The 20,635-nt window shown below is 37.5% G+C and overlaps 1 protein-coding gene across 1 annotated transcript; it reads right to left on the reverse strand.

Moving 5' to 3' along the window:
• Positions 1-6,577: 6,577 nt before the first annotated feature.
• On the reverse strand, positions 6,578-13,258 carry slc66a3 (solute carrier family 66 member 3). The gene is made up of 7 exons (XM_026939074.3): positions 12,972-13,258; positions 10,549-10,631; positions 10,124-10,193; positions 9,422-9,479; positions 8,698-8,818; positions 8,529-8,570; positions 6,578-7,426 (listed from the first exon to the last, which is right to left on the reverse strand). The coding sequence occupies exons 1-7, from the start codon at positions 13,118-13,120 to the stop codon at positions 7,335-7,337; spliced, it is 615 nt and encodes a 204-aa protein (XP_026794875.1). The 5' UTR covers positions 13,121-13,258; the 3' UTR covers positions 6,578-7,334.
• Between the last annotated feature and the right edge of the window lie 7,377 nt (positions 13,259-20,635).

The following is a 20,635-nucleotide window of genomic DNA, read 5'->3' on the forward strand; positions in this document are numbered from 1 at the left end:
ATAAATAAAAAAAAACTGTAATGGTGGGAAAATTGCTGTGATGTAAGAGGAATAAAATGCTTCAGGACGTGCTGTTATAGGAACAGTAATGGGTATCGTCATATTTTATTCCTTAGGTTTCCTGCTAGTTTAAATGGAGTCAGCAGTTCAGGGGAAAGTACATAAGTCTGTTTTATAGGCTTTGTTGAAGTACTGTTTATTCTCTTTTGAATTAAGGTGTCATTTTTAGCATCTTTGACCTCTAGTAATTTTATTTTTGTGTGGTAAAATGTAGAATATGGTATAGCATAATGTATGCTGAAACATGTTCATGTTAAAATTGTATAGTGCTATTTTTTAAAATTTAAATTAACACCAAGTTAAAAATTACATTAACAGTTAAAACATCATTAAGGTCAATCAGGACCAGAAGAAGAAATAGGAAGTTTCAAAAGTCTGTAACTGATTGGAATTTCTCAGGAATTGGACCTAAGTTCGTACTCCATCACAGCTTGGGGCTATTTTTGCAGCTCTGAATATTTCAGCCCAAAACCCCAACACCTGCCAGGAGACAGTTATCAGAAGATGAAACTTTCAATAAGATCATTAACACATCAACACAGAAATGGTGGTGTAACAAAAAAATCAGTAATTTATAAAATATATCTCATATATCTGGCGTGAATTGAAGAGGATCTGCACACACACACACACAGAGACCTGAGGATATAAAGGAATGTTCTGCATGGAGGAGTGGACCAAGATCCTGTGTCAGGCATCGGTGATTATTAATTGTGGGGGTGCCAATAATTTTGGGACCACTGAAACCATTTTGTGGTTGTGTTTAAATAAAGCTATATACTGTGCCTGTATATTTAAGCACAACATATCATTAGTTGCATGTGTTATTCAGCTAGCATTAAGATTCGGTGATAATTCTGGTGTCAAAGGCGAGACTTTTCAAAGTCTGGCTTTTCTTTTTGAATAAATGAGGCTAGCTGGCAAGTGATGATGATGTGAAGTGCACAATAAAGGTCTTGAACGTGTCTGGTTCTCTGTGACTCACCTGGAGAATAGTGTGCGTGTGTGTTTTTGTATAATAGAAGAAACAGTTCATGTCTGTGCTCAGGTGAGCAGCCTGTTGTCTTATATTAAACAGAGCAGCAGGTGGCGTGAAAAAGCAGGTCCTCGTCTGCCCATGTGGCTCAATGAGATGACAGGGTTTGACTTCCAGGTGTGATAAAGGCGTGTGTGGAGGTGTTTGTTAAAGTGTTCTCTCTCTGTCGGTGGTAGTGTAACGTGAAACATAAACCTCCAAAGCAAGCCAGTTGTCTGTCTGCGCAGGTGGCTCAGTGGGTAACATCTGTCCCTATAGCTACAGGAGACACAGGGTTTGAGTCTTGGCTCAGGTGAGAGTGGTGTGTTTCTTTATAACGAACGGCTCTCTGTATGGGTGGAGGTGTACGGTGAAAGCAGGGTTTCCTGTCGGCTCTGATGGCTCAGTGGATTAAAGGTCTCTGTCAGTCGCTGTGTAGACTCTCAGTTCGAGGCCTCCTCTGGGCAGTAGGGGTTGGACTCAGGTGGGACCCTAAATCCAGAAGAAAGAAAGAAAGAGAGAGAAAGTCTGGTTGGTCCCACCTGGGGCTCCGAGAGAGGTGAAAGCAGGGGTTATGCTGCTCTGGATGAGGGCCTGCTAGTGGTTTTTAATAGTTATGCTATAACACGTGTGTGTGTGTGTGTGTATACACACAACACCACTGTATATTATACATATGTTACACTATAATTTAACATTCTAATACCATGACTATACTACATTTTATTAAACTATATACTATGCTACACTATACTGTATAATATGTTGCTACGCCACTCTGCTACACTACACTATATAATACCATACTACATTTTCTTGTGCAGCATTTTACTACACAAGGGTTAAATGTGTTTTTTTGCACATAATTATCATGGGGAATAGCATAACATCCTGTTTTCATTACAGCTGCAGAAAGGTTCCTCTCATGCTTGAACCTCACCATCAGCAGCTATACAAATAAAATTGAATTGAATTGAATTCTTTACCAAAAGAGCTACTGGAGCTGACACAAAGTGTGTCTTTCTTGGGGAGGTTTGTTTTTTGCTTTACACTGCCTAGGGTTCAATCCACGTTCTCCCCAACAGGCGGCACACAGCCTTAACACATCGAGCCACTACCCGTCGCAAAGGCAAGGCTTTCTTGAGGGATTTGTCTTTCGCTTTAACAGTTTAACAGCTGTAACAAGCACTTTTAAAAGTACCACAGAAGAACTTGGGTTCTTACAGTGCATTACGTTGCCCAAGGCAGGATTCAATCCACATTTCTCCCACCACCAGACACACTGCCTTAACCAGGTGAGCCACAACCACTCACACTCACCTGCCTTTTTTGATGGAGTTTATCTTTTTTTTCTCACCCTGTGGTTAAACAGCTTAAATAAAGCAACAGGCCACTTTAACTCACCTGAATTGGGACTCAAACCATGATGCTTTAATTAGATGAGATGTACAAACTGTGCCCACTAAGACACCAGAGCAGACAGATGGGTCTTTTTTTTTTAGGGTTTTTATCTTTCAATTTACACCTTTAGCCAGGATATAGTGTCTCAGCTACACCACACCACCGCTCAGCCTCGAGCCTGAGTCTCCAGACAAGCAGTTTACAGCTCGAACCAAGTGAGCCACAGGCCCTGACAACCAGGTGACTTTATTAGTTTGGGTTTATCCATTACATTACACCACCTACAGTGAAATATTAGCATCTAAAGAACAATCCAGAAGCTGAATGCTCACCTGTAGCACACCTGTACCTGGCTTTAGAGCATGAGTGAGCTTTTTTTTTTTTAAGAAGTTTTACCAATTTACCTTCACCAATTTATATAAATATATAAAGAAGAATTCAAACATGGTTGTATTCATTGCTCACTATAAGGTGACATTCCTGCACAATTTTTTAAAGATGGTGCTTAAGATCTTTGAAGAGGCTTTATTTACCCAGTGTATTAGAAATGTTGCTATAGTGCATGAAATAATGTTCATAATAGACCACTTTTGTGAAATTATTGATTATTACTACAAGCTGTTACAGATACTACAGAGAGACTACATCAGTTCAAGTGTGGAAAACATAACTATAATAGAAGCTATTAAAACTATTCAAAAGCTGTGAGATCATTGTATTGGACGATGTGATGTCATTAATGTTCTTCAAAAATAACTGTTAAATGTGTGTTTCATGTTTGTGTTCACATATTTGAAAAAGCAAAGCTAAATGATTGATTTTGTGAACATACAGACATTATCACAGGAAAGTGTTACTGTATATGCACTTTATGTAATCTGTATTTACCTTTAAAGGTAAAGCGGAGGTGCTTTAGATCCAGTTAGATACATTTAACAAGTTGTAAACATAAACACTTTCACTTTCCCAGGGTATAGGTGCACAAAACACGTGTATGATGGTCTCACCCCAGCGACAAACTTTACACTATGAAAGATGCAGATTCATTTATACCATGATTCATGCACAAAGGAAATCTGAAATGGGACCCAGGAAGTGGAAACAAAGAGCAAAACTATCTCTCTATATTATATAGATGTCAGGAGCACAAATTACCCAGGATGCATTGCTCCCATTGGACAATTTTTACTTAAAGAGCCAAAACCTCTCCCAATACTTTACATCATAAACTAGACAACAACCGAAACCTCTCCTATTACACCATAACCAATACATGACATTTTAACCAAACCCCTCCCAATACATTGCATCATAATCAAAACCCCTCCCAATAATCCTAACATCATAAACACCTCTCCCAGTATATTACATCATAACCAAAACTCTTCCTAATACATTACATCATAACTGATAGACTATATTATAACCAAAACTGTTCTCAGTACATTAGATGAGACCTGAAACGCCTCTCATTGGTAGGCTGTAGGCTAAAGCTCAGCCCTCTTCCTCCCTTTCAGGCTTCTGGATGTGGGTCTTGAGGACTGGCATTGGGCTTTGGATGAGGTCCATGATGATGATGATGATGATGATATTGAGAATGAATTTAATGTGTAAAGGAGCATGCAGGGTTCGAATCATGGTAACTCCTGAGTGGATGATTGCGAGTGTGGGTTTGAAGTGGGTGTTAATGACAGCTGCTGCTCAGCAGGAGACGGAGAACTCGGTCCGTTCCAAACATCCTCTCTTTCACTTTCACGTTAAATTGGACGAGACGCACTCCATTCACACTTTCACTGTCCATTTCATTTCCAGTTCTGGTACTAACGAAAGAGAGAATGTTTACCATTTGGTGTTTCGGCTTGTCTTTCTTGCCGCCTGCTTTTTGACCTCTGACCTTCTAACCTTTTCACCCCAGCCCACCCAGGTCAGGATCTCCAACTAGACGAAGAGAGGACTCCAAGAGCCATCTGAACAAATGACTCACTTGTTTTTGGTGTTTTTTTTTTTTTTTCTGTTTTACTTGAATTTTTTTTCCCAATACTTTATCAAATTACAAACCCATGTTTACGGCTAGCTAAATAAATTTCAACAAATATATTTTAAGAAAAAAGTGATTCATTTTAGTAGTTCTTTTATCTCCTGCAATAAAATTTAGCGAAATGGAATGTTTTATGTTTACGTGATGAGTTGTGGTGTGTCGTGTCGTCACCTGCGTGCATCTGCATGGGCCAATATTTGAAATTGCAAACAAAAAAAACAAAGTTTCACTTTCTGTTCACTGCAGAAAATTAGCAATGTAACTGTTCCTGTTCTCGCTTACGTTATAGCAGCTATAAACAGGCGTTCTTTCACCAGCTTCTCTTTTTAAATCTCTCTTGAAGTTCATACATTCAGTCCTAAAGATGTCGGAAAACTTAGAAAACTTAAAAAAAAAAAAAAAAAAAAAAAAAAAAAAGTTAGAGCTTTACCTCTGACTGTCCTGCCCATGAATACCACCAACGATATTTTATAATTAAACTTAATTGGTTCTATTTTCCCCAAACGGTAAAAAATAAACGAATAAGTGAACGAGTAAAGACCAGTTTACACCAGATTTAGTAAACATGTTGCGTGGTTCTTTGTAAAACCTTCCTTAGCAGTATACAGTACATAGTTACTTGTTTATGAAGGAGTGAAACCACACAAAAAGAAAAAAGGCAGGAAAAAAAGACAGACATACCTGCACTCAGTGTAGGGGGATGCACACACACCAGATGACACTTTGTTGAGTAAAATTATTAGCATTTTTATTGATTTCTTAATAGAAAAAAATTTTGACTCACTAGCAGCTATCAAAATCACCATATTCAGATATCATAGTCTCCAAAACGCTGCATAATTAAATAGCAAAGTACTGAAAAACACAAAATTCAAGTGTTACAGCTGCTTAATACTACTGTATTCGTACGGTGTTAGTTCTCCTTTGTGTGTTTGTTGCCTGAATGGTCCGGAAAACAAAACACTCGCATACAGAACACTCAAAATGTATGAACAGTAAAGGTCACTAAGTTTAAAAAAACAAACAAACAAACAAAAAAAAAAAACCACACAATTATGTTTGCAGATCCTTTTGATGCAAATGTAAACTGTTTGCATATAAATCAAGTGTGATACGCTGGAGCTTTTTATAACTCCATTCTGTTTGTCTAGCGCAGGTCAAAGTCAACAGGAGAAATAAAATGTATGTGGAAGTGTATACTCAGTATCTTAGAATCTCAGACAAAAGGCTAGAGTCTTCAACAGGCTCCTAAAGTTACACCACTAAATTCCCCCTAAAACACTGAAGCGTTTCAAATTAACGACTTAACGCCACACATGGCAGCCTCCCAGATGAGCACCGCTAAATGTAAACGTCTGTCTCTAACATGAACGCCACTAAAAGCAAACGTCAGCCCCGTCCACATGCATACGGATAATTTATCAAATGCAGCTTTTACGCGTGCGTTTTCAAAAACTATTCTACATGAATGAAAATATCACAAAGCGCTCATGTGGCAAGACTATTTTATTTCAGTATTTCATCTGTAGCTGGGAATATGTCTGCAGTGATATGTGTAATCTTGAGGACTGACATGCAAATAATAAAAAATTCATTGTATTTCATTGCACATGACAATAAAGTTTTTAAATTTTTGCATCGTCCATTTACATTTACGGCATTTGGCGGCCATCGTTATCCAGAGAGACTTACAGAAGGGCTTTGAGTCTCTATCGATAAATACATCCTGATGCTAGTTCACTAGTTCATGGACTAAGAGTACTATCAGTGTAAAAAGCTTTGTTTGGGAGGTAATATAGTAAGACAAACTCAGATTACACTGGAAGCACTTTGGAGGGTGGTTTCAAAAAAAGCTACATTTTCAGCGACTAAAAAAAATGGAAAGAACATGTTTTTGAAAAATATCCTTATACATGCGGAGAGGGCCTCAATGTCCAGGAGGAAAGCTGCCATTTTTAATGTCACATGATCAGAACTTCACATCAGCAAATTTACACTGTGTTCCTTCTCCTTGTGTCTTAGGGGTCGGAATGATGGCGTATAAACGCTGAATTAATGACCCATTGCTTCTTTGGATATAATTATTTTTGAGTTTTTCAGACCCAGTCTGGAAGACAAAACTCATTTCAGCAAATACTAAATGACATTATAGCACAATCTATCTAGCTTGGATATGAACGTTTTTTAAAAATATAGTATTGTGTACATCCTTCCACTGTAAATGTAAACACTGTATATTTATAGAAGTTTGGTCCAGCTAGTTTTTACAAAAGTTAACTCTACTCCATCTGCATACAATATAAAGCTAAGATTAACAGAAGTATTAAAAATGAAAGAATTACCTACAAAGTTTTGAGGAAAGTTCACAAAAGCCTAATGGGAATGTTTCAGAAGTGTGTGGTGGCACATTAGACACCATTAATTCTCCTATTTCCTCAGAGGATGTACAAAATGTATACACTTATTAATGTTACTGCTGGAGAACTGTTAATAACGAGGTGCTGATATTGTTATATATATTCATCCAAATACTGCTGTAAGGCAATATTAAAGTGAAAAGAAAGAATAAACCAGAACCCTGAGTCAAGAAGCGTTAAAGGTGATCAGTAACTGTATAACATGTTATTCATAAGGAATTAAAAAGATAAAAAAAAAAGGAACTAACCAATCAGCTCCAAGCTGTGCTGGTTCAGTTAAGAGTGTTGGTCCTTGGTACGTTGCATATTTCATTCACTAACTCACTCGCACACCTATTCTAACATTCATACCAAGCGAACGACATTTCTACGTGACAGGAAGTGATGTCAGAATCACTCAGTCTCAGTCACGTTTCTTGGTGCTGGGTTTGTAGTAGATCACCGTGGCCGTCACCCACACGTTCAGAACCGCCATGGCCATGAAGCGGATCAGAACTAGGAGGATGAGAGGACATTAAAAGACTTGTTACTAAATATAATAATAATAATAATAATAATGATAATAATAATAATAGTAATAGCAACATAAACAAGTATCAGCACATGATTAAATGGTAAGACTTGGCCTGCTTTCATATTTGGCATTTTTGTACCAACATGAACAAAATAAATAAATAAAAATAACCTCACATCCACCTTGTACTGTAACGCTAACAAAAAAAAACGACTAGCTAGCACTAGCTCGCGCTCTAGATTAGGTGTTTCATTATTAGCAGTAATGGAGAGGAAATCCGGCGATCAGGAGGGTATTTGTCTAGCTTTAGAGGCAGAAAGTATAACAGAATTTGAGCCGCTTGTGTGACTGTATGAGGACACAAAAATAGACACGTGAAACATTTTCGTAACTCTCCTCACATTCGCTTACTAACGAGACGCACCAACACTCTGTCCTCCATGCTGGTTTTACCTCATTCGCCCCGACATGCAACCTGATTGGTTAGGAAGTTTAAATATATATATATATATATATATATATATGCTTGACATCACGCTTTTCTGAAAAGTTAGACTTTAACTTTTGGAAGTGACCAAGAAAAAAAATAAATAAATCTCCGAGAGCAGCAGCACTTTTTAAAAGTAACCACATTCGCCCACCTTGCAGCCACTTCTCATGGGATTATACGGAAAATGTGCGGAAAAAGTCTCCCAAAAGTTTTCAGTAGGATTTGGGTCAGGGGACTTTGCCAAAAAACCCCTCCAAAGCGTGACTCTGTGGTCTTCTGTGTGAATCTGGAGGCATGTTTTAGATCATTGTCCTGCTGGAAGATCTCTCCATGATCCAGTTGTAACTTCTTGGCAGAGGTATCCAGATTATAGTCAGTAAAACTTTTCTGCTACTTCATGGAACATAATGAGGTTCCCAGGGCTTTAGGAGGAAAAGTTATTAAGAATTTACGCCCCAAGTGGGTTGCTTGTTTTGTTTTGGGTTTTTTTTAATGTTTATTTTTCATATTTCTCTCATATAAAATGTGTGCTGGCGATTAAAAACAAAAAAAAAAAACAAAGTGTGAGAGCAGCCTTAAAATGTCCAACTCACCCTGAGTGTCTCCAGTAGTCACCATTGTGGTGAAGATCCTCGCTGGATAAATCACAAGTTCATACAGTCAGATATTTTCACCAAATTGTTCTGCTTAAATGTTACACATCATTGATTTTTTTTAGAGAAAATACTAGACATTTAGATGATGGAAAAGCACTGAACTCACCCATACACGTGTACGACGCTAACGCCCAGGTTAAAGTGCTGACCTGCGCCGAGTCTTTGGATCTCCACAGACACTGAAGCTGCAGGAGTTTACTGCCCGCGCTGATGAGCGTACACACACTCTGCAAACACACACACACACACACACACACACACACACAGTGAGAGCAAGAAGGTAATGTGGAGAGAAAATCTCACTCATCATGACTCTAAGTGTGTAAGTGTGTGTACAAAGCTTCTGTATTCATGTAAGAGCCAAATTAACTTATACATGCTGCTGGTTCCAGAATTATTGGCACCCTTGTTAATGATAGCCAAGGTTATGAAAAATCTAGTTGTGACTTCTTGGCAGAGGCAGCTACATTTTTTATTTAAAAAAAATCTCCTGATATTTCATGGAGTCCTAACAAGGTTTTTCAGGGCTTTTGGAGAGAAAAAATATCTAGGGGTGCCAATAATTGTGACGAATGGTTTTGTTTAAAAAAAAAAAATAGTTCATACGAGTTTTTTTTCCCCCCAAAGGTTTGATTTTCTCACATTCTCAGTGTGACATTAAGCTAATTAAGATTGAGACCGTTTAACTCAAACAACTACAATGTTTGACAAAAACAATCAGATTAGCTGAAAACATGCTGAAAATATCAGTTACAACCGTTTAGGTCTCGGGAAAAGGCTTATGTTTATCAGGTCTTATACTCTGAACAGATGTTAGCAGATGTTCTCACCATGGCCGTGTCGATGATCCATTTCTCCATGGTGAGCAGTTTCCAGCCGCCTACAAACCTGACAAAGTCCAGTTAAGGAGTCAAAACAGAGACAGGTTTAAAACAGCGTTAACAAGAAATAGTTACGAATCGCACACGCCGTGGAAGTGTGTGTCATCGTCTACTACATCCGAATGTGACGCAATCTTTCTTCAGTGTGGTGGAACTCATACAGGGTTTAGCGCAGGATGGTAAGTGTATACTGTAAACGTATTACGTAATCTGTAGTGCTTTCAGAAATCACTTTTCTCTTTTCTCAGGTAGAATCTGGCGTGTGCGTATATACTAGGTTTTACGGTAACCATCAGGCACTTGTGCGCCTTTGAAGCAGGAAAATCGAGTCAAGACGAGACGAGTCAAGAGCACTTGCTAAAACTTTTTTAATGTGAGATAGAGGGAAGGGGGCGGAGCTACTAAAAGGGAGTACTAAAATGCAGAGCAACTACGCAAAAAAGTTGGCAGATCTGCTTTTATTTATAAAAACATCTTAGAGAAATGTTAACGTTTCTGAGAGTCCTGTCTCACTTCCTTATGTATAACAGACATAATAGCTACCTGCTATTTATTACTTACTTACTTACTTACTTACTTACTTACTTGGCAGCTTACCTGGGGTCGTGTGTGTGTGTGTGTGTGTGTGTGTGTGAGTGTGTTTAAGGATACACAACTGCATAGATGAGACTGTGCTTCATGTTTCTATTATAGTGCAGGATGAGAATCAGCAGGATCACATCTGCAAACACACACACACACACACACACACACATTTACTTTTAGAAGAGTTTCACTTCAGCTAATATTCGGACATTATAGTTTAAAGTTACTTTTCAGTCTTTCTAGTTTAAATGTTACAGACTGCACACGTAACAGCACATTCACAGGGTAAACTATTAAAACGTAAATTGACGCTATCGCCGTTTCAGGACGGATTTTGTTACCCACTGACACACTTTTCACTTTTTTTTTTTTTTAAAGAAACAGTTCAGACAAAAAAAAAACTTTTTGCACTTGAGCTATGAGGCTAATGTAGCTAACAAGTAACTTCACCATAAACACTCATACATTAAAGCGTGTGTTTGCGTTCTCACCTTGTGCAATGAGGATGGGATACTCCAGGTACGTAGGAGGAGGATAATCATAGTACATCTGATAGGAGACAAACACTATAAACCTACAGAGAGAGAGAGAGAGAGAGAGAGAGAGAGAGAGAGCTTCAGTTAACAATAAGTAAGGAATAAAACACTGTGTTGTGTTGTTATAGTAAAAAAAAATAAAATAAAAACCCAGTGGAAAGGTTTTTGATTCCTCTTAAACCACAGCACTTTGCTAACGATGACATTTTTTATCAATTAAATAACAACACATCATATATTTTATCCATTTATAGTTACATTTAATGTTGTGGAACGTTCGCAAAACAAGTTAATTCCTTTTACGTTATAGTAAAAGTACAAGTTTTTTCCATTTACGTTATAGCAGCTATAAACAGTCGTTCCCTCACCAGCCTTTCTTTCCTCTCTCGAATTTAATAAGACAAACAAAAAAATGTAGCTTGTCATGTTACAAAAAAAAAAAAAAAAACCCGTACAATATTCACTCCTCTGTCCTGAAGCTGTTGAAAAACGTAAAACTTCAACTTAAAACTTAAAAAGATTTCTTCTGTAAATGTTACAGAAAAAAAAAAATCTCCACATCAACGATTAAACATATTTTTTAATCCATTAGTGGATTAGCGTCCGCTGTACACGTCCCTGTGAATGAGCTGTTACCATGGAAACGATAACGTATCAGAACAAGTGCGTTAATATAAACCTGTGAGTTGCAGCTGCACTACTGTCAGAGCTGCTGTTACAGAAAACTAATCAACACCTTAAATCTGACCAATCACAATCCAGAACTCCGCATCTGAAGTCTGTGGGGTTTTTTTTTTCCAAGATTTAGCTTTGACACTCAACGCTACATGACAGGTACAGAAGAACTGTCTTGATCAGAGTATTACGTAATCCATCAGGTCCAATCAAAAGTTAAATTAAAGTGAAACGTGTTCATCTATCAAAGGCCTAAGAATGACTTTGAAGCGCATTTTAATCATGAAGAGAGTGTGACTTTATGTTAAATCAGTGTTTAAGCGTAGTTCTAACCAATTAATTAAAAAATAATTTTATAGAGAATGATTGTGTGTGAATAAAGAGAAACTGATGTGGCCCTAGCTTGTGGGAAATCACTAAGAAATCACGCTTCTCATTCATAAACTGTAACTTTTCAGTCTTGTTCTGATGCGGTTTCTCATGGGAAAGTGCTTTTCTCTGCCAGACGACCTGAAGTTGGTGTCTTTCTCACCGGTTTGACGTTTGTGATTTCTTACAGTGCATTGTTAAGGTTGTGAAAAAATCTTACATTTAAAAAAAAAATAAACTGACTGAACTCGCACCACAGTTAAAGAGAAGATAGAGGGATGATGAAATAACTGTGGCGAGAGTTCAGGGGCGTGATTAAAAGAAAAAATGAGAAAACGCCACCTAATGAGATCGTTGTTTTAGAATTGTATAAACGCATGAGCCACGACTGGGTAAATCAGATGATCTGCAGACAGCTTGGCTTTGTTGGTTTTCTCAATAAAGTCTGATTTTTGGCATTTAAAACCCTTTGACTTTAGAAAGTTATTTCCCTTTTATTTTGGACTGAGAAGATTTGCCACGACACATGATGGAAAAACTAAAGCAGGGTGAAAAACCCAAAGGTGTGTAAAACCCCAGAACAGGAAGTTTTGTGGTGTTTTTCTTTGCTCTGCAATGCATTTCCTGCTGGCTTCTGAATCAGCACACGGGTTAAAACATTCGGCAAACAATGTGGTGCAGTGGGACTTAGTCCTCGCTTCATCTCCGCCTAAAGAGAGCGATGCGGCGGCGCTTTAGTCCTTCAGCCTGTCCAGCTCTCTCACCTCCTCATCGGTTACACGCCGCTCAAACACATCAGCTTCCCAAGCTTGGACTTTCGTACTAATACTGCTGTCAACGCTGTCTTGCGACTACGCACTGCATTCTGGGACTTTGAGTCCAGCGTTTGGTCCAAGGATCAAAACTCTGTTACTTCCACACTGGATTTCTCGTTAATACGACTGAATGAACGTCGTTGGACAACCGTGAGTGAGAAAAGAAGCTGCTGTTCTTTTGTATCTCACGAATCACTCATGTCTTAGGAGATTTGTTTGTCCTCCCTGTGATGTCAGAGCGGGACACGACTGCGTACTTCTCATAGAAATAACGGAAAATACAGCACCGAGTGACAAATCAGCACCAGGATCACTGAACCCATCACTCGTAGTTCAATATAAACATGTTGAATGTTCAGGGAGGATTGTACCTTTAACTTCACATCTGAAACATGGGGTGATGATAAGGATGCTAATCAGTGAAAGCTGCTACAGAAAGGTCCTAGCATTGCACAATGACCTGTCAGTGCAGATGTACTGTGAGAGGTGTAAGAGGCAGTGTAAAGGACAGCTTTTTACCCGGTCAGCTCCAGCAGCAGGCTGGTCACACTCACTCCATTGGTCGCCTTCGCCCTCATCAGCACCACAATCTGGGGCAGTTTCAGCACCATGCACACCAATAACGTGCTGAAATTAGCGACATGCAGCAGCAGCAAGTCTCCTTCCATCTTGTCCCTGTGCTCAGCCACTCAGATGCAGAAATCTTCCCTAAGCTGCTCGATTCCTGATAAACCACTCACTACGCGGAAGCTTGCGAAAACTCTTCCGCCCACGTCAGCGAGAGCTTTTTGACCCAACGCGGCATCCGTAGCTTCGGCGGGTTGCCAAGTTTTTGAAATTTATTTAACTTTAGTTATTTGAACAGCACAACTATCTGCTATATTTAACATTTCTAATGGCTTACATAATGGGCCGTGTTCCAAATTGGCATATTTCCACTCTAAATGTTAGCACACTAGCTAGCACCTGTGGCTATATTTGGTATACATGACCGTTAAAACCGTTACGATTTGAATCCACTTTGGATTTAACGACATTTTTAAATCAATACTTTTAATTTAGAGGCAATACTTCGACGATTTATGTTTAATATCTTCAAAAACATCTAAGCTACAACATTTCTTGTGCTTAACCTGGCATTTATGTTTAACTAACTTAACTTTTCCCCCCCTTTTTCCCCTCTATGTTAGATACAAAGCTAATAACTTAGTGCTCTAAATAGTTGAAGGAAATATACAACTTTTTTTTTTTTTTTTTACAGATATATATATATTATATATTTTAGTGTGAGTAAATAAATCACTTCAAATACATGAAGAAGGTTTCCAACTGAGGGATTAAAAAAAAAAGGTTTAGCAATTGTGTGATAGGCGATTAAAATGAACCATCAGTAATATATTTTTCCTACAATAGTTAGATCCACTAATCTGATTGGACGATCGGCGTTCCAAGAGTGCCTATGTTTCCTATAACCACACTGAAACGTTTCACTGTGTGTATCACTCCACTCGTCTGTGTTCACCACGTGAATTTCTATTTCCAAGTTCAAGCGGTTACTACAGTAGAGTTTTCAGGAACATAACTTTAAAACGCCTTTACGAGAATGTACAAATCATTGTGAGTTAGCTAGCCAGCTAGCCGACGTGCTATAAAGTGAGTGCGGCTTCTTCGGGATCTATTTCCAGCAGCAGAGCAAAAACAAACAGGACATTTAGCCATATTGTATCCGAAATGTCAGTTACTTGATATTAATTTCTTGTTTATAGAACTGTTGTGCAAAAGCAACATCACACTCGCAGTCGTGAGGTCATACTGAATATCGCCCAGCGGGTTTGTACCTGTGGCGAATCACAGCCGTGCCGATATTCAGTATAACCGCACTCTTGATCGTTATTGTTATCGCTTAAATAACACCTACGATCGGCTCTGTTCCAAATTGCATATTTCCACTCCGAATATTAGCTCACTAGCTAGCACATTTAAAGTATTATATATGACTCGACAATCAGAATTGTTAACACCATTACAATTTTGAATCCACTTTGGCTTTAACATTTTTAAATCAGTACATTCAGTTTCTAGACAGTATTTCAACAATTTATATTTAATATCTCAAAAACATCTACAGTACAACATTTCATTTGTTTAACCTGGCATTTATGTGTAGCCAATTTTTTCCCCTTTACTCTCCAAGGCAACTACAAAGATAATTACTTAGTGCTAACTAGTTGCTGGAAATATACAACTTTTTTTTAAAGAATATATTTTTTAATAATATGGTGTGTGGAAATAAATCACTTCAAATACATGAAGGTTTCCAACTATGGGATTAAAAAAAAAAAGTAGTCAATTTTGTTGCAAATGAAAACAAGAGTTATAAATAAAATATTTCTATATTTTATTTATATTTGTAACACATTCAATGAGTTACAAATTGTTCCAAATTAGCATATTTTAAATATTCTTTATGTTGGCTCACTAGCTAGCACCTTTAGGGTTTATTTATGATAGATCTGATCAGAGGCATTAAAATTGTTACAGTTCAAATGCACTTCAACATCACTGACTATTTAACCATCTAAGTAATGCAATAAGCTGAAGTGGAAGTTTCAGAAACCAATGTGCACACTGTGTCCTTTCCCCTTCAGTGATTTAGCTTTTCCACTTTTATTCACGTTTGGTCAAACTGCTGCTTTAGCTGAAAAAACAGAAAAGCGTTTTAGTTTTCAGATGTTATCGAAGTAGCAAGGGATCAAAACTCACAAATGTTACAGCTAAACCATAAAGTTTAGCTACCCAGTGTGAATCAGTGTTCAGAAAATTTGTAAGATTCAAGCAAGTGGAGAAAAAAACAAAAGAAACACATGAAGGACACTTCAAAGCGAGATGGAAAAAAAAATTGCGTTTGCCTCTATTTATTCGGTTCAAAACAAATACTGTTACAAGACAAAAAAGATACATTTGTTTTTAAAAGCAATCTTGGCAACAAGTTTTTTTTATAACAATTTCATAATAAAAAGACAAAAAGATCAATATCATTATTTTTCCTGCTGTTTCCTTTCTTAATTTAGAAAAGAAATGAATAAACGTGGGCTGAATGCCTCTCTTCAGGCTACCCTGTTCAAAGAGCCACGTTCCTTCTTTTTATTTATTTGCAAATGCAAACACTTGTCATTAATAAATAATACTATAAAATGTTCTGTGAGTACAATTTACAAGGGCAGAGTGAACATGAGGGCAGATGATGTGAAATACAAACAATCAAAGTGATGGGTGTTTCGACTCACTTTAGTCATTTTTTATTCCAGTTATGATTCCTTTGATTCGCTACTGAGCAGCTACAACGTCAACCACAAACTGTAACAGAACGGGTTCGTTTTTGGTGCGTATAAAAAAATTATTTTGATGAGTCCCGCGTTTGCAAATTAATTCATCAGATTCACTCAAGAGTCGACTCGTTTGTGAATTCCCTATCAAAAACAAGTCATAGAGGAAAAAAAGCAATATATACATCAACACGAGCATGATTTTTTAATATTGTTTTTTTTTTTTTTTTTTTTTTTTTTTTTTTTTAACAAAGTGGACGATTTTTAACATCAGACTGCTGGAGTGCAGAAGCGACAGTTAAGGCAGCTTTTTTCACCTGCGAAAAGTTTGAACAAGGTTAAAAATTGCAATTTTTTATTATTTTTTTTCATTGTCCGCCTCACAGAGTGCAGTAAGAGTAAGTAAGAATCGGTCGTTGCATAATTCTGGCTGTTGGTGATTTTTAGGCGACTTGTATAGATCGATTGTAGGACAAAACAGAGTCCAGACCTCATTAATCAATACAGTGCAGTCACATCCAACCTTATGAATATGCAGATCTCTCACAAAAACAGTCCAGTATGACATCCGAGACGTGATTAGGCATGTGCCGACGTTACATTCATGATAATTGGCTAATGTTTTATCATAGCTCAAAATATTGTCATGATATATTATTTACGAAAATTACTCATTGCTTATAATAACAGTCATTACACAGCAATGTGTAATGCTGAAATACTGTAACTGATCACTGCTGCTATGACAACGCTAATTTCCGCAAACATGTCAGAATTTTCAGGTAAAGTTAGTGCAAAGATAAGTGTTTATCTTCCTATAACATTACTGTAAATACACTAATGACATTGATATTAATGTAATGCAAAACATTGTAGCATACCATGTTTCACTGTAAAAGTCAGAACAGTTGCTTACTGAAATTATATATATATATATAAAATGGAGATTTTTAGATAGTACATAAAAAAGCAAAGACAGTTTATCTGTAAAGAAGCTTAAATAAATTAAATAAAATAAATAAGACAAACTATAACAAGACATTCTTCTCACACTTTAAGATTGATCTCACACTTAAGAAGATTCTCACACTTTAAAATGTTTGCTGAATATTGCAATATATCGTGTAACTGATTATCGGCACATGCCTAGACGCAGTGAGAGCTTTACAGAGTAGATTTGTCCTCTCTCTGCCTTGCTATATATGTGGCACATCACCAGGCTCTCTTGCTGATTACACAGTACATTTCCTGAATGATTGGGGAAAAAGTCAAACCCAAATGTTATTCCACTCGCGCTAGTTCCCTGTGCTGACTGACACGTTGGCACCCACAGTGTGAGACTCGCTTTTTGGCTTTTAAGCACAATTATGGATAAAAGATTTGTTTTGGCTGACAGTCTGCTGTGCACAAAGAGTTTCATGGCATCAGTTTGAACTCAGTTCCGACATAGCAGAAAAGACAAAACTTTTGTATAGTATGTTTTTGGTAACATTTTAAACGACCAAAAGTTACCGTCTAAAATGGCACTTCACACCGTCTGTTAATATTTGTCCTGGCAGTGATGCCACAATCTCAGGCTTTTCTACACAAATCCGATTCCCTTGCACCGTTTGAACACAATGAATTGTAATTCAATTCAAATGACTGTTTCATATTTGCTAACAGGCTACGGGAAGAGTTTGTGGTTAGTTGATTACAATGCCAATATAATAAACATCACCGATTTCGGTGAAAAAAAGTAGCAGATTCTCTAAACTGTACTTTTGTATTTTGAGCTGCTACTGTCCTGGGGCCAGTCTCACAAATATTCCAACTTAATCAAACCCAACACATGCGACTGTGGTTAACTTGTCTCAGGAGGCTCATTAATGACTTTAATAATTAATCTCCGAACTTGTGGACATAAAAGTGTAAAGTTTCTGGCTCTTTATCCATAAATTTTTTCGATGCCTAAATCCAAACCACCAAAACAGGTTTGAGCTTACAGGTTTGTTGATCTAACAACAGCTTTGAAGAACGGACAAATCCAGGATCATGTCAAATCAACAATGATCCAGTCCAGCTAATTTAGTACCCACGTATGAAGAAAGGGCCCAGGGTTAATGGTGCAGTGTTACCATGGCGAAGTAACATGTTAATAGGTGAACCACTGTTGTAAGACAGAAAATCCAGGCTAAGATCAAACTAAGATCAAAGATAGCTAGCTAGTGCTTTACTTTTTATGTATGAAAAACACAAATGTGAAGCATGCGTTCAAATTTGCGACAGAATTCTGTTTCATATGAGCATTAGCACTCGCTTCTGCCACAGGTTTGAAAACCATGGTACTGTTTAAATGTGCAAATGTTGTTAAAACAACAGATTACAGAGATTTTTTTTGCACTGGGCTACCAAAACATATCGGTAACAAATTACTGATTAGCTCATGATTTTCAGTAAGTTTCAGTCCACAAATGTAGCATCATAAAACAAACGATTTTAGCAAACAAATGTCTTTTACATTGCTAAATAAAAAACGCAAACAGCAAATTTTCAGTTGGATGAGTTTTGGGCATTCTATGCTAAGTAGGTTTAGTAGGCCTTATCACTACTGCTACAACAATGCTAATGTCTGTTAAAAGATTCATGTGGCAGTAATGCACCTTAACTTTCCTGTAAGCTGCTACCATAAAATACTAATAGATTGGCAAAAACAAAAAAATACTGTATAATTTATGAGCATAAAGCCACAAAAGGACATAAGTGGCTTTTAACAACACAGTAGAATCTGTTTCTTATGTAACACACTTTGGTTTGTTTGAATTTGTCCATAGCCCACAGTGCAGCAAATCTTTCCTTGAAGCCTTTTATTTTCTCGCTGTTCTTGCTTATCAAGGACAGCACTCGCTGTCACAAAACACACACACATACACACACACATTTTTTTTTGCTGGTGTCATTGTCTTGTCTGCATGAAACCACAGACACTACAGCAGGGTTTAGTTTCAGAGTTATATCTGTCCAGTCTGCATGAATCAGGTTACAACAGCAAGGTCACACACACACACACACACACACACACAGATGGGGTCGGATGGAAAATATACAATATTTCAGTTTTCAGCGTTATCCGAGAGGTGCTGGAGTGTTTGGGTGTGTATGTCTAGTATTTATGAGTGCGAATGATTTTTACTGATTTCTACTGATTTCTCGTAGATTTAGTAAAACGTTTGTAAGTAATGGATATGGTGTGTGGAGTGAGATGTGATTAAAAAAAAGGTTGTTTGGGGAAAAAAAGATAACGTAAATTGTGTGTGTGCTCTTGCGATGACGTCAAAAGAAAACTGAAAATTGATTTAAAAATCAAATTCATTATGAATGTGTCTCGTTTTCAGCACTTTTAGGAGTTTTAGAGTCACTGGGCTGTGAATGCCAGACTGAAAATGATCCCTGTGTGACAAAGTCAAGCTGTTTGTGTGTGTGTTTGTATTTCAGTGAACAGCATCCTGTTCACACACTAACCTCATGAGGACTGGAGACTTTATGTAAAAAAAAAAAAAAGTCCGGTCCTCCATACAGGAAAAGCATTGAGACTGTAAAAAGCTTGGTGGTTTAGAAACTACTCAGTGTGTGTGTGTGTGTGTGTGTGTGTGTGCTTGTGAGATTTGTATGTGTATTTTTTGTCTCATTGTGAACCCTCACATTATTGTGCTTTTGGTCTTAGAAGTAAGGATGGAGGGACAGAAAGATGGATGAAGAAAAATAAGCTAAAAAAAAAAAAGTGGGGAGAGATTTCGACTGACATCAGCGGGACAGATTAAACCAAATATACAAATTAAAGAAGAAGACACTGCGCTGCTGAGAGAGAGGGAAAATCTGAAACGAAAACACCAAACCAGTTCAGGAACTCAAGCTCTTGGTTAAATGGGAGATGATATTTTAGTGTGATGTTACAACACAGAGCCTCCGGCTTGGGGAAAATCTCCCAACAACCTTGACTTTTTCTGACTCCCCAAAATGATATATGATTTCCTCAGCAAGTTCTCACATCACTTCATGCCCCCTTTTTTTGACAGCCATGTTTTTCTTTCATAATGACTTAGGAAAACAAAACGGACTGAAATGCCTCAGGTTCTTGGCAAGTCCTGAACCTCACACACACTACAGGCTTTAAGTTACACTCTTACAGAACTAGAGATCGCCATGTTGTAAGTTTAAATTTTAACTTTGCTGGTTTGTCTTTCCTCTAAGATTTGTACGTGTTGATTTGATGTCTCAGCTTTCTCCAAGTTTTGGCATGGAGCCTTTTGATGGTTGCCTCAAATGTCCTTTAGACAAATCTGATGGATGTGATTTTTTTTGCTTAAAGTCTCAACACCAGTTATATTTAACCTCATCTTTTCTATTCTTATCTGAACCATGTTTGTGTGCAGATTGTGTCATTTCTGCCAACCACAGCATGTCTAATCCACAAATTTGATAAACCTGATAAACAAGAAAACAAAAGTTTTTGCTTGGGATGGCAAAATCATGGCAAAAAACAACGAAAAACAGCAAGTTGGCAAAAACAGAAAGTAAGTTATAACAGCATTATAACTTATCCGTGACACCAAAAAAAGACAGACCTCAGTAAATCTGGACCTCTACAATGCCATCATGCTGAACGATTTAACCAGTGAGTGATTGACTGAGGTTAATTAGTGTGACTGAACTGACTATTAGATTTCAGAAACAGGCCTATAGTTTCATATGGACTCATTTGGCTAACATAAATAATGACATGATTTATTGAGCTATTCCACTAGAGTAGTAGAAGGGTGAAGAACTGGAGTCCAGCACAACTTGTTGATTCCCTGACACAAAGACACCCAATTTAAC

This window comes from Pangasianodon hypophthalmus, chromosome 3 (assembly GCF_027358585.1).
Source record: "Pangasianodon hypophthalmus isolate fPanHyp1 chromosome 3, fPanHyp1.pri, whole genome shotgun sequence".
Taxonomy (NCBI): Eukaryota; Metazoa; Chordata; class Actinopteri; order Siluriformes; family Pangasiidae; genus Pangasianodon; species Pangasianodon hypophthalmus.